Source organism: Ranitomeya variabilis, chromosome 2 (genome assembly GCF_051348905.1).
Source record: "Ranitomeya variabilis isolate aRanVar5 chromosome 2, aRanVar5.hap1, whole genome shotgun sequence".
Classification (NCBI taxonomy): Eukaryota; Metazoa; Chordata; class Amphibia; order Anura; family Dendrobatidae; genus Ranitomeya; species Ranitomeya variabilis.
In genome coordinates this window covers 884,594,948-884,610,747 of record NC_135233.1, presented here as the reverse complement: position 1 = coordinate 884,610,747, position 15,800 = coordinate 884,594,948, and the positions used below count along the sequence as shown (strand labels likewise).

General features: G+C 41.9%; 1 protein-coding gene across 1 annotated transcript in view; it reads right to left on the bottom strand.

The window, feature by feature from the left end:
• MELTF (melanotransferrin) overlaps positions 1-15,800 on the bottom strand; it is a 153,422-nt gene that overhangs the window by 11,968 nt on the left and 125,654 nt on the right. Inside the window, exons 9-13 of the mRNA XM_077290401.1 lie at positions 15,225-15,376; positions 13,827-13,923; positions 11,148-11,342; positions 10,533-10,689; positions 7,417-7,481 (exon numbers count right to left, since the gene is read on the bottom strand). Coding sequence (XP_077146516.1) covers positions 7,417-7,481; positions 10,533-10,689; positions 11,148-11,342; positions 13,827-13,923; positions 15,225-15,376 — 666 coding nt within the window. The remainder of the gene's footprint in view (positions 1-7,416; positions 7,482-10,532; positions 10,690-11,147; positions 11,343-13,826; positions 13,924-15,224; positions 15,377-15,800) is intronic.

Below are 15,800 nucleotides of genomic sequence, written 5' to 3'. Positions count from 1 at the left end.
CTCTTGAATAAGATCACGGTCAAGTTTCAATACCCTTTACCTCTGCTTTCCGATTTGTTTGCTAGGATTAAGGGGGCTAGTTGGTTTACGAAGATTGACCTTCGGGGGGCATATAATCTTGTTCGTATTAAGCAGGGTGATGAATGGAAAACTGCGTTTAATACGCCCGAAGGCCATTTTGAATACCTTGTGATGCCATTCGGACTCTCTAATGCTCCATCTGTTTTTCAGTCCTTCATGCACGATATCTTCCGGAATTATCTTGATAAATTCATGATTGTATATTTGGATGACATTTTAATTTTTTCCGATGATTGGGAGTCTCATGTGGAACAGGTCAGGATGGTATTTCAGATCCTTCGTGATAATGCCTTGTTTGTGAAGGGGTCTAAATGTCTCTTTGGAGTGCAGAAGGTTTCTTTTTTGGGCTTCATTTTTTCTCCCTCATCTATAGAGATAGATCCGGTTAAGGTTCAGGCCATTCATGATTGGATTCAACCAACATCCGTGAAGAGCCTTCAGAAATTTTTGGGCTTTGCTAATTTTTATTGCCGTTTCATTGCTAACTTCTCCAGTGTGGTTGAACCCTTGACCAATTTGACGAAGAAAGGCGCTGATGTGACGAATTGGTCCTCTGCGGCTGTCTCTGCCTTTCAGGAGCTTAAACGCCGATTTACTTCTGCTCCGGTGTTGCGTCAACCGGATGTCTCTCTTCCGTTTCAGGTTGAGGTTGACGCTTCTGAGATTGGGGCAGGGGCCGTTTTGTCTCAGAGGGATCCTGTTTGTTCCTTGATGAAACCGTGTGCATTCTTCTCCCGTAAATTTTCGCCTGCTGAACGCAATTATGATGTCGGCAATCGGGAGTTGTTGGCTATGAAGTGGGCGTTTGAGGAATGGCGACATTGGCTTGAGGGAGCTAAGCACCGTATTGTGGTCTTGACTGATCATAAAAATCTGATTTACCTCGAGTCTGAAAGACGGTTGAATCCTAGACAGGCTCGATGGTCCTTGCTTTTTTCCCGTTTTGATTTCGTGGTCTCGTATCTTCCGGGTTCTAAGAATATTAAGGCTGATGCCCTCTCTAGGAGTTTTTTGCCCGATTCTCCTGAGGTCCTTGAACCGGTCGGCATTCTGAAAGAAGGGGTGGTCCTTTCTGCCATTTCCCCTGATTTACGACGGGTTCTTTAGGAATTTAAGGCTGACAAACCTGACCGCTGTCCAGTGAGGAAACTGTTTGTTCCTGATAGATGGACTAGTAGAGTGATTTCTGAGGTTCATTGTTCTGTGTTGGCTGGCCATCCTGGTATTTTTGGTACCAGAGATTTGGTTGGTAGGTCCTTTTGGTGGCCTTCTTTGTCACGTGATGTGCGTTCTTTTGTGCAGTCCTGTGGGACTTGTGCGCGGGCCAAGCCTTGTTGTTCCCGTGCTAGCGGGTTGCTTTTGCCTTTGCCGGTCCCTGAGAGGCCCTGGACGCATATTTCTATGGATTTCATTTCTGATCTTCCGGTTTCCCAGAGGATGTCTGTTATCTGGGTTGTTTGTGACCGGTTCTCTAAGATGGTTCATTTGGTGCCTTTGCCTAAAATGCCTTCCTCTTCTGATTTGGTTCCGTTGTTTTTTCAGCATGTGGTTCGTTTGTATGGTATTCCGGAGAATATTGTGTCCGACAGAGGTTCCCAGTTTGTTTCTAGGTTTTGGCGGGCCTTTTGTGCTAGGCTGGGCATTGATTTGTCTTTTTCTTCCGCATTTCATCCTCAGACAAATGGCCAGACCGAGCGAACTAATCAGACTTTGGAAACTTATTTGAGATGCTTTGTGTCTGCTGATCAGGATGATTGGGTGGCTTTCTTGCCATTGGCCGAGTTTGCCCTTAATAATCGGGCTAGTTCGGCTACCTTGGTTTCGCCCTTCTTTTGTCATTTTGGTTTTCATCCTTGTTTTTCTTCGGGGCAGGTTGAGCCTTCTGACTGTCCTGGTGTGGATTCTGTGGCTGACAGGTTGCAGCAGATTTGGGCTCATGTGGTGGACAATTTGGTGTTGTCTCTGGAGGAGGCTCAACATTTTGCTAACCGTCGTCGGTGTGTTGGTTCCCGGCTTCGGGTTGGGGATCTGGTTTGGTTGTCTTCCCGTCATGTTCCTATGAAGGTTTCTTCCCCTAAGTTTAAGCCTCGGTTTATTGGTCCTTATAGGATTTCTGAGATTATTAATCCTGTGTCTTTTCGATTGGCCCTTCCGGCCTCTTTTTCTATCCATAATGTCTTCCATAGATCTTTATTGCGGAAATATGTGGTGCCCGTTGTTCCCTCTGTTGATCCTCCGGCCCCTGTGTTGGTTGATGGGGAGTTGGAGTACGTGGTTGAGAAAATTTTGGATTCTCGCTTTTCGAGGCGGAGGCTTCAGTACCTTGTCAAATGGAAGGGTGGCCTCTTTTGCTAAATCCTGATTTCTGCCTGCGTGTGTCTTCTAATACTCACAGTCAATATTTGTGGGGGGCTGCCTATCCTTTGGGGTTCTGCTCTGAGGCAAGATCGAATTCCCATCTCCATCTATAGGGGTATTTAGTCCTCCGGCTGTGTCGAGGTGTCTAGGATGTGTTAGGTACACCCCACGGCTACTTCTAGTTGCGGTGTCAGTTTAGGGTTTGCGGTCAGTACAGGTTCCACCTACTCCTGAGAACGTCTCATGCGGCTCCAAGGTCACCGGATCATAACAGGAACTCCTTAATAGGCTGGAAGGTGACCCAGTTGAGGAAGGGGTGTAGCTGGCGAGCTTTGATGTTGAGGCGCTCTATTCATCGATCTCCCATAACAAGGGGATCAAGGCGGGTGAATATTTTATATCTGCCTAAGAGATCGACAGTTTTGTACACAACAACTTTGTACTTAAGGGGGTTGTCCTCTACTAGGACAACCTATGGTGCCAATAAAATAAAAAAGTTTACACTCACCTTCCATGTGAGCACCATTCCAGCGGTGTCCACACTTGCCCTCCCCGGGGCTCCCGTGCTGTTGTTGTGACACATGACCCAAGCGCCCAATTAGTGCTGGCGTCACTGTCCCCGCCTTTTGACAAAATTGAACATGAAGAGGAAGTTTGGGCAGCAGCTGATCTCTGACTTCCTTTTCATGTTCAATTCGACAGAAAGCGGAGATAGTAACACCAGCGCTGATTGTGTCCTGGGCTCATGTGTCACAACAACCACATGGGAGCCTCTGGGAGTGCGATTGCTGACACTGCGGGAACGGCGCCGATACTGGAGGTGAGTACAAGCTTTTTTATTTTATCGGAGCCAAGCATTGGGTATGAGAAGGGGTTGCAGAAGTAGTGGACAACTTCTCAATTTTGTCCTCATTAACAACTTTTTTGCTTTTGTCGGGATGGTCCACCATCATTTCAGGGGTACAGTTATGGGGATCACCTATGCTCCCAGTTATGCTAATTTCTTCCTGGGTTGGTGGGAAGACACTGAAGATACTAACAGTTATACTACACATATTGTTTTATGGGCCAGATTAATTGACAATGTTTTTTTTTCAATGGAGTGGCCCACGTGACAGCTTCCTTGAATTTGAACAAACTCTCAATACTAACTCCATTAGGTTATAGTTTACATGTGAGATTGATGCACTTAAGATACCCTTTCTTGATCTAATGATCACAAAGACCAAGAGTGGATTACTCTACACCAATATATATCAGAAACCAACATCGACCAATGCACTCCTTAGATGGGATAGTCATCACCCACATTCACTTAAAAGGGGCATCCCAAAAGGCCAATACTTTGGGTTAAGACAAAATTGTTATGATAAAAGGGACTTGGGATCTAAAAGTCTTGGTATCTAAGACAAAGGTTTTTAATGAGGGGCTAGCAAGACCGTGTACTTAGAGAAGCTTACCATCATTCCTACCTCAAGCAAAAAAGATAAGAACTCCTTATACCTAGGGCAAAAACTGGGACACAAAACAGAAACGTCCACTCAATCACTACCTATGATAATGAGGCCCCATCGAGTTAGGGACATCCTTGAAAAATATTGGGACATACTGAAAATGGATAAAGATATCCGTGACCACAATGCGACAATCATCCCCTATGATCACATTTCACTAGAAAATGGATCCATTGGGTATCGCGTTGTTCATTGTCACTTCATTCCACCACCTAAAGTAGAACATGGCTCCCTCTTAGACCAGGGGATTGAGACAAAATGCAGCGGTTGTGTGGTATGTGCACATTTAGAGACAGGCAACATCTTCTCCAGTGAAGTTACGCAGGAATGTTTCTCCATCAAGAACTTAATTTATTGTAAAACTAAGGGAGTCATCTATAAAAATACCTGTGAAAAGGAATACATTGGGAAGACGATACAAGAATTTTGGAGGAGAGTGGGGGAACATTTGGGGGATATTCAAAATAATATAGATACACCCATTGCCAGGCACATCAATCAAGAACACGGTGGTAATATTAGGGCCATCAAATTTATAGACATTGAGAGAGGGAGCAACTTTGACAAGCTCTTATTTCAGAGGGAGATGAAATGGATCTTTCGTCTCAGTACCTCTATCCCCATGGGCTCAATGAGCAGATTAATTTTTGCTGTTTTCTTTGAGTACATTTATCATTATTCACTGGCCTCATTCATTTATTTTAATCCTGCCGTTACCTCCTTGTCTTTTCGTCTTTCCCTATACCCTATATGTCCTCTGAATCCCAGGATACACTATTATTGGGCAAAGTAAGTGTTTTGTTTAATTTCTTTTTTCTGTATTATTTTTCGATCTAATGCTATCTGCTAAATCCCTGATAAACCATTATTGGTATACTCCTCATGTATTTTATGGCCATGACAGAGCCATCACAAAGCTGGACTAAAAACCAAGTGTTTGGTACAACATTATTTAGTGGTTGGCAACATTCATTGCTATTTTCCCTCTTTCACGCCCCCTCACGATCGCATCAATAATCTGGCCATGCCCAGATTTCGGGGGTTTTCCATGTAACCTACGAGAGCGACGGGAGAGTGGCGATATTCAGAGCTAACCCAGCTATTGGATAATGTATCACCGAGTGCGTCATAGTCACACGTTCCCATGGACACGTGGTGCTCTCCTATTATTCTAAATTCACCATCCTATAGTACAGCGCGGCACTGAGCGCGTCATAGTGACGCTTTCCTATGGCCACACGGTGGTTTCATGTGATCTGGAGACACGTGATCTCTGATACTTCCAACAATCACGTTCTGCTGTACCTTTCTGCACCTGGTCTATGTTTGGTCACATTCAATATATTGTGTTCCTATTGCAGAAATACCCATTTTGAAATAGTTAATAAAAGTTAGGTTTCATATTCTGCTTTATACATATTTTCTCTCCTAGCTTTTGAGAGATTAACATCAGAAAGACAAAGGTAATAGCAGTGCCAGATCATTTACTTACATTTCCTGCAAAGCAGCGGCTGGGAATTCAAAGTTTCTTATTGATGATCAGTAAATTTATTACCATAAGGCTAAGTTGTCACGAGCGTTTAAAAAATGGACCCCTTTCCTCATTTGTTATCTGCATGCAATCTGTTTTATAAATCAGCAATATTTTCAAGATCAAATGTAGTTCCAATGTTGAAGAATTGCAATGTATCCGAAAAATTGGATACTATACCATTGATCCATATGGAATTTGATAATGTTTTGCACCGATTGTCTTGAACAGGCAAGTTTCATCTGACACACAGAAGAAACTAGTGCATGTTGTGACATTTTTCACATGAAGATTCATTCAGTGAAAAAAAAGCTCATTTGCGCTGCCCCATTGAACAATCGGAGTGTGGTCCGTGTGCTGCTCATTTGTTTACAGCCAAATTTGGACTGAAAATACGGTTGTGTAAAGTTGGCCTTGTTCAGATATAAGTAGCAAGCAGACCTACCGGATGTGAGCCTATGATAGAGGCGATGGAGGAGGGAAGAGCTTTGACTCTAGCTCCTACCTCCTGCCCCTTTCCATATATTGAATATGAATAGAAATTGCCACCTGTTATCTCTATGTAACAATCTGTCTGCACTGAATGCAGATTTACCTTGGGAATTGGGAAATCTGAGAATAAATTATCAGTTCTGGAGGAGAAAGAAGCAGATTTCTCTGATGAGATAAATTACAAAATTGCTTATTTTTATGAGTATTATATAATTATGAAATAAAAATGTAAACAGCGGTTACCGTTTAAAAGCATGGGTTTGGAGCTGAAAAAATATAATTTTTTGCAATTTGACTTAATTAAAAATGTATGCGTCGTATAGCTTTTACAGGCTTTTTGTTTGCCTCCACATTCAACTTTGATTTGGTTTGTGGTCATAAGCCAGTTGTAAGCAGCTATAAAATAGGACAGATATGATAAGTTTTATAACAATTAGAAACTCTCCCTTTGGAGCGACAACGAGAAGTTCATAGGCGGATTCTCAGTTAACTCTTCCTGCAGTCAGTAATGGAAAGTGCAACACAAAGGCCATAGAAATTAAAGGGAACCTGTCATCAGAAATAACACTGTTAACCTGCAGATATACAGTTAATCTGAAGGTTAGCAGAGTTATTATGATGCCCGTCACCTGCACGCAGCTGGATGCAGCAGGGAAAAAATGATCTTTATTCTCCCTGCCAGCGTCATGGGGGCGGCGCCAGCGCGGGTTCAGTCATCACTTCGAATATACAGAGCGGCTGCTGTATCCGCACCCCTGGCCCAGACTTACAGCCGGCTGCAATGTAGAGCCAGTGTCAGGGCATCCATGACTGAATACCGAATGCTGGTGGTGAGAAAAAAGATACATTTTCTCCTAGCTGCATTCGGCTGCGTGCAGGCCGCGAACAGCATAATACCGCTACTAACCAGCAGATTCACCCCATATCTGCAGGTTAACAGTGTTATTTCTGGTGCAGGTTCCCTTTAAATGGTGCCAGGTTTTTATTTTCATTGAAGCGCAATTAATTTTAGCCAAAATGTATGCATTTAGGTAAGACAAACAATTGTTTCCAGAGATGGACTAAACTAATTATTTTATAATTTCAACTGCTGGTAAATTGTTTAATAAATAAACCTGATTGAGTTGAGCTGCCCTAATTGGAGGGTATGGAGCTATATACTTTTCTTGCACTGGGGATCCTGATGCATCTCTTGGACCCTGATAATAACTCTGAAATCTCTACCATAATGTTAAGAAATTTGTGAATCTTGTAAGTCTCCGAGCAGGAACTTGGCTGTTTCTTAGCATTCTAGTGATGTTTGGGGCTTGCCAATTTCATTAAGGCAAAAATTGGCAAATAGGCCCAAGTGCAGTAAATATGGTCAGGAAGGCTAGCATGCTGTACTCATCCACTACTAATAACTATAATGTCAGACTTGGAGACAGTTGCAAGACATACCGTCAGTATTCTCAAAAACCGTGCTATGCTTCACAAATGCCACTTCTCCTTTCTCAACCAGACACCTGCAGATACATAGAAAACAATATCAAACTAATATTCAGCATTTGTTACAAGAACATAGTCATATTTACAAGTGCTTCTCACAAAAATTAGATCATCAAAAAGTTAATTTATTTCTGTTCTTCAATACAAAAAGTGAAAATCATATATTATATAGAGTAATTACAAACAGAGTGATCTATTTCAAGTGTTTATTTCTGTTAATGTTGATGATTATGGCTTACAGACAATGAAAACCCAAAAGTCTTTATCTCAGTAAATTAGTATAATTAACAAAAAAATCTGCAAAGGCTTCCTAAGCATTTAAAAAGGTCCTTTATTCTGTTTCAGTAGGCTCTACAATCATGGGGAGGACTGCTGATTTGACAGATGTCCAGAAGGCAGTCATTGACACACTCCACAAGAAGGGTAAGCCACAAAAGGTCATTGCTAAAGGAGCTGGCTGTTCACAGAGTGCTGTATCCATGCATATTAATGGAGAGTTGAGTGGAAGGAAAAAGTGTGGTAGTGTAACAGCAGGCACGTAGGATGCAGTAACAAAACGTAGTCAGAGCAAGGGTAATCAGGGGATTTAATTCTACAGTGGATACTCCACGCAGGGAAAAGTAGAGGGAAATTTTCTGAATACAAATTACTGCAACTTGGAACACGGTAGTAAAACAAGCAACTGAGACAATACGTTCAGAGGAAATAGACTTATCAATCCGACGCAGTCCTCAGTGAATTCCTTGGGTGCAAACGGTGGCACCAAACCAATGGCGCTGTGGAAATTCGGTGTTGTCCTGGAGAGGATGGCATCTTGGGTTCTTTTGTGGGTGATGTTTCCTCGTGGTTCTGATGCCGGCTTTGGGTCCGGAAGAAGAAGGAATACACAAGGCAATGTCTCTGTCCTGCACAGCTGTTTCCCCTATGTGGGGTCTGTTTAGAAATTTTACAGGATAAAGTTCACAATGGGTGGTATGACTCTCCAGTCTGCGTGGGCGCGAGACTATGTCCCATACACGGGCCCTTTGTCTCACTGTCAGAGGTGTCAACGGTGTCAGCGGTGTCAGCAATATCGGTACATGGCTCTGATGACAGTCTCCGTTTATTGCCCTCTGGTTCTCTCACGATACTCTGCGTTAGGAGCACATACACGGACCTCTTGCACACTGCACGTACCCGCCGTAACTGTCAGATTACTCGCACGCTACAATTCCCTCAGCTTAGCCAGGTCCCCTTTTCTCAACTGCTGGGAACAGTCCAGGGCCTTAAGCTTTCCCCTTTGCAACATAGGTGACAGCCCCAACGGGTTCGGACCCGTCCCAAAGGAAGCACGCCTAGCTGGGTTCTTCTCCTTACATTAGAAAAAGGTGCACAAGCAACCTGGATAACCACAGCCTTGAAAGGATTGCTAAGAAAAGACCATTCAAAAATTTGGGGGAGATTCACAAGGCATGGACTGCTGCTGGAGTCATTGCTTTAAAAGCCACCACACACATACGTATTCAGGACAAGGGCTACAAGTGTCGCATTCCTTGTGTCAAGCCACTCATGACCAATAGACAAAGCCAGAAGCGTCTTACCTGGGCCAAGAAGAAAAAGAACTGGACTGTTACTCAGTGGTCCAAGGTGTTGTTTTCGGATGAAAGTAAATTTTGTTTCATTTGGAAATCAAGGTCCCAGAGTCTGGAGGAGGAGTGGCGAGGCACACAATCCAAGCTACTTGAGGTCTAATGTGAAGTTTCCACAATCAGTGATGGTTTGGAGAGCCATGTCATCTGCTGGTGTAGGTCCACTGTGTTGTATCAAGACCAAAGTCACCGCAGCCATCTACCAGGAAATTTTAGAGCACTTCATGCTTCCCTCTGCTGACAAGCTTTTTGGAGATGGGAATTTCATTCACCAGCAGGACTTGGCATTTGTCCACACTGCCAAAAGTACAAATACCTGGTTTAAAAACAACAGTATCACTGTGCTTGATTGGCCAGCAAGCTCACCTGACCTTAACCCCATAGAGAATCTATGGGATATTGTCAAGAGGAAGATGAGAGACACCAGACCCAACAATGCAGACGAGCTGAAGGTTGCTATCAAAGCAACCTGGGCTTCCATAACACCTCAGCAGTGCCACAGGCTGATCACCTCCATGCCACAGCATTTTGATGCAGCAAAAGGAGCCCCGACCAAGCATTGAGTGCATTTACAGAACATACATTTCAGTAGGCCAACATTTCGGATTTTAAAATAATTTTTCAAGCTGGTGTTATAAAGTATTCTAATTTACTGAGGTAATGACTTTTGGGTTTTCATTGGCTGTAAGCCATAATCATCAACATTAACAGAAATAAACACTTGAAATAGATCACTCTGTTTATAATGACTATATAATATGAGTTTCACTTTTTGTATTGAAGAATTGAAATAAATTAACTTTTTGATGATATTCTAATTTTGTGTGAAGCACTTGTATATACATATGTTGAAGAACGGATTAGAATGAGCCTGTCTTATTTTGCCAGAAAGTCTTTTAGTGGAGACAAACCTAAAAGGGTATAGCAGCACCAGACCATATACTTAGTGATCAGGCAGAGGGCTGATATTATAGTGAATATAATATAATTGATACCCTAGAAGACTGTGATGTTCATAAGCTGTGCAGAGTGGTGAAGGGAGAATTGTTCTACAGATTTTGACAGAGCCATGCATAATTGCATGACAATAACTGCTGCTATATCTTATAATTCTATATTTTTTTTTTTAAAGTACTAGGCGACCTCATTAGAAAAGCAATAAGGTGAATATATTTTCCAGATTTATTTTGGGTTAATCTACATTTTATCTTATTCATTTGTAAGGTCTGTTAAGTGTATTTTTATGTGTGACTACAGTGTCCTAGCTTCCAGCAATGCTCCAGAATATGATACCTCATCACTAATAAGCTGTCAAAGCAACATCTTAGCATGCAGTAAAGCAGATTTCATTTTTTAATTTTAACTCCAGAGCAAAAATGAATTACTTTTCTTCATAAAAAGATAGATAGATAGATAGACAGATGATAGATTTATTTTTACCTAAAAGCCCCTGAATATCCATAGTATTGTTCATTGATGTTGTTTTCACATTTGTTGCTCCCAAGTCCATTGCCATTGCAGAGATTGCACAGTTCGGATGGAAACCCTTTTCCGATTGCCCCTGGCACACAACTTTCAGAAAAAAACTCACTAACAGCTTTGTTAAAAGGGGAAGAAAAGAGAGTTTACTATTAATTATTAGTCATGTGTGATATATTAATTGTGATAGCTAAGAACTGTAGAAAGAAATCCTGAGACTCACTGAAAGCTGCCGTGCATTGACTGCATCAATCAGATTTGCAACTCATGTGCAGGGAGCTATGTGCTGCCCATAGACATTACTATTTTGTCAGTAAATTTCGTCATTTTGAGTGGGATAAACTAAAATTCGTATCTATTCAAAGAACAAAAGAGGATCAGCTGTTTTTGCATTGTTTGGCCCATCTTTTCTTGTTCCATAGGGCGGAGGGGCACAGGAGGTATATGGCAGATGCTGATGGCTCATCGTGCTCTCCATAGTGTGGAAGGCATATTATAGAACATGTTCACTACCAGAGATAGACATGATGCTGTAGATTCCTAAAATGACACATTGGAGTTTCCTCGTGCACCCACCTTTGGCAATTTTACAGCCTTCTGGTCTGATCATACGCTTTCTAGTCAGAAGACCTATTGGGATATTCCATCCCGCTGATCGCATATATCCTGTATGACAGGACTTTCTGCCCTTTAGTTCGTGAAAAGTAAAGGAATCCTGGGAGTTTTTCTTAACCACAGCCACTGCATAGTAGTTGTCAGACGTGTCCTCCTCTAAGCGGATAAAGGTGATAGAAAGCAAGATCAGGTTGGTTTTAAAAGCCAAGCAATATTATATTCTGTGTCCTCTTAAGGCCTGTTCACATGTAACAATAATCTTTTTGGTCATAACGGTGCTGCTGGAAATGCCCATAATATACCGTACTTAGAATTATTTTTCAAGCCACTTATAACTATTCGTTAGTGAGAAAAAGTGTCACAAGTATTAGACAATCTGGAGCTTACAGATAATAAATTTGCATTCTTATATTGCATATTATATATGTTATATAACTAATATATCTCCAGAATAAAACTTAGGATCATAATAGATGTCACTTCCTGAAACCATGGACACACTGTTGTAACTCTATATTAGCAAAACACGATTTATAGATAACAAGACCTTGAACAACAAGCAAAATTGAATCCCTAGACTACACATCTCTAACTATGACCTGTGGGCCAAATCTGTCCTGCAGGGTGAGTGCATTCGGCCCATGATTCCGGGCGGGGCAGGCCACCCGCCCGGCATCGCACTTTCCACTGTATCAGCATGCGGATACAATTGATAGCAATGATGAAAGAGGGAGCCCACCTCCATCATTCTCCTTCTGTGTATGATGTCTCAGCTCAGCGGGCATGAATATATCACTACAATGCACCCGCTGTGACCAGCAGTTCAGATCAATCACTAGCGAGACCACAGCAGCAGGATACCAGGGAGAGGCGAGTCATTTATTTTAAATGTGGGGCCATTTTATACTGTATGGAGGACTATGTGGGACTATTATACTGTATAGAAGGCAATGCAGAACCCATTATACTGTATAGAGGACTATGTGAGGCCATTATACTGTTTAGAAGGCAATGGAGGACCTATTTTATTGTAAGGAAGAGTATGTGAGGCCCATTATACTGTATGGAGGACTATATGGGGTCATTATACTGCATGGAAGGCAATGGAGGGCCCATTTTACTGTATGGAGGTCTATGTGTGGTCCATTATACTGCATGCAGGACTATATGGGGCCATTATAGCGCATGGAAAGCAATGCAGGGCCCATTATACTGCATGCAGGACTATATGGGTCATTATACTGCATGGAAGGCAATGGAGGGCCCATTATATTGTATGTAGGACTATGTGGGGTTCATTATACTGCATGCAGGACTATATGGGGCCATTATACTGCATGGAAGGCAATGAAGGGCCCACTTTACTGTTTGCAGTACAAAAGAGTCTCAGTGGGCCCCTTTAACACATACCACAATTCATAATGCACAGATATGGCAGAGAAATATAAGTATATACAATGCCAAAGTTTTCACTTACTTCTTACATTACATGAGTGATATCTATTGTAAATTATACTATACCATACATATAGAATAATGCATCCCATAGTCCTCCATATAATATAATGTGCCCCCATAGTCCTCCATATTCCATCATACAGTATAATGCACCTCCATATATAGTGCACAGCTCATAGTCATCCATGTAGCATGATGCACAGACCATATTCATCCATGTAGTATAATGCTCGGTCCAAAGCCATCATTGTAGTGTAATGCACAGCTCATAGTCATCCATGTAGTAGTATAAACATCATGTATTCACTTTATTATTTTTTTTAAAGTACTCACCTCCCATCCACTCCCCCACCACACGGTGTCCTCTTCTGAAGCTGGTGGGAGTGCATGACTGCCATACACACCCAGTCACATGCACGTTGATGTTACCTGCTTTGATTGAGTGGCAGCATGTATTGCCGCACACGGATCTGTGAGCGGCAATACACTTCAGCTGAATGTGCGCCTGAGGGCGCACATCCAGCTGAAGTATTTGCTGACGTCATCGGGTCTCTTGCCCGTTGGGCCCGGGAGGACACAACACGCCAATGCCAAAAGTGAGTGAACCCGCCTACCTCTTTGTCCAGGGCCCCAGCACTTGCCAGGGTGCTCCGGGTAGTGGCGCCGGCTCTGACCAGTGACATCAAATATTCTGATGTGAAAGATAAAATTTCCAAATTTCATGCATGATGCCATGGCACCAGCTATATGCATCAAAATGCAGCATAATTGTGAGATACCCCCGTTTAGTTAGCTCATATTTCACAAATCTGCACTTGGTGCAATATTACACCGTCTCCTATTTCATGAAGAAAGGTTTTTCCATGGCACGCTCCATGTGACACTGTAGCATAGCAGCTAGAAGAGAATATCCATGTGTAATACAGCATGGACATGGAGTCAGGGACTCCATACATGCTCCATGTACGCAGCTTTTACTCATGAGTAATATCCATTCAGTTCAGGTTTAGTCTCCAATATGATTCCAAGTAAAGCTAAGACTAGACAACTGTAATGTATATACTATATTCACTGAATGCATTTGTATTTAATATTCATGGTTACAAATGAATCCACTCTATACAGACAAGAGATGGAGCCTAAAATATCCATCTGTACATTCTGATTGTATCTGAGGCTTACCAGAATAACTCTCTGCAGCTGCTGGCACCAGCCCATATGTTTTCCCAGCTGTGTAAATGTCTCCTCCATCCAGTGTCACTGCATCAGCATCTTTTTGCTGAATGGATAAAGCAGAGAGCAATAGTTATTATTCCATCAGTAGTTATTAACTTATTGATGAGGGGAAATTAGAGTAGTAATGGAGAGATAAAAGTTCACATAGGAATTATAACTTTGTCGCTAGATGCTTTTAATTACTCTTATTGTTTCTCCCAAGGTGACTGCAAACAATTTTTCTAATTCTGCTCCCAGAAAACTGACATTGTATAAGGGATCGCTCACACGAGTGTATAACACGCTCTGATGATATATCAGATAGCACTCCGCCCAATGTTATACTATCGGTCAGTGCAGATTTGCGATTTTTTTTCCTTATGCCGATTCAGCATGAGAAAATAATCACAGCATGCTGCTAGAGCATCCGATGGATCACAAGCTCCCATGTAAATCTGTCTATGGGTGCATGTGAAACATTGGACTGCTCTCAGATGTTATCCAAGTGCAGTCCGACACCGTGGACTCAGACAATGGACAAGATGGAGAAATTAAGTTATCCATCTTCTCCGCACCTGTGCTGCGATACTCTCATGTGAGAGATCAGATCACACTCAGATGACAATTGGCTCACATTTTGACAGAGTTTGAGCCAAGTATCATTAGCATAATCGGCCCGATTCTCTCACATGAGAGAACTGTCGGCCGTGCGAACCCGTCCTAAGGCTAAATATGCACATTGATGCTGTCATGTGTCAAGTAGTCTTCAAAAATTGGGGAAAAAAATACAACTTTGTAAAATTGTGGTAAAAAATGCACAACAGTTGCAATATATGAACCCAGTCTTTGGGGATGTTCACACATATGTATATTTTGGCTTCTGTTTTTGCATCTGTTATATGACATGGATTTTGATGCAGATTTACCACAAGCTTAACCCACTGAATTGCAAATGGTGAGACTAGAGGGAAAATTTTGTAGCATAAATTGACAAGGACATTGGTTTAACATCCAGACAGCGGATCAATTTCGGCATTGCGTGGATAAGAGTTGCTGCTAAATTTTCTGCAGATTTTCTGACTGTAAAATTCAGAAGGAAAATAGCAGTCTATCTGACTTGGGAATCAACGTAGCCTAAAACTGCACTATATAATAAAAATGCCTACTATATAGTTCTAACTCCATTCAATAGAGACTTTATCTTTTTCGAAGAGCATAAGGACAATGGTTTACCTAACGGGACAACCCCAATAGTATATGCTTGTCTGCATCATCATGCTGCAGTATATACTGTTAGAAAATGCACTAATAATAAGTTGCCCTTGTTCTATGTGGCCCAGGATTTAATATACATGAGATGCTAACCTGGATCATTCTCATGCAATCTTCATGACTTGCTGCAGACACACACTGAATTGATGGATACAACGTCTTGTTTGTAAATGCCGTGGCCATTTCTGCACATTTCCAGACTTCTTCTATGTTAATGGTACACCAGCGGAAAGATTTTGGTAGCTCTTAAATATATAAGTACATTAAAAAAATGGCAGATCACATATTGGTGGATGATTTTTAGCATTAATCGGTTCTTTTACATCATGAAAGACTGATATTTCTGATGATTTTTCATAGTTATAATGTATTCTTTGCGCCAAGTGCAAACTTGGCATAATGCATTTCCTTGCAGTACTTCAATTGTAGTACCCACAGTATCACCATAAAAATCACGTCACGGCGTCCGAACAACAGAAATGTTATTCAAAGAACCTACCTATTTGTCAGCCCCAGTGCCTACATACCAATGCTAGCCACAATTCACTCCTAAGGTATGTTCACAATGCATCTATTTCTGGCCGTCAAAAACATCCAGTTTTTAAGCAGGAATCACTTCAGAATTTGCTCCTTTTCTCTAGAGTTTTGAAAGCCTAAAGTGTAATTTTT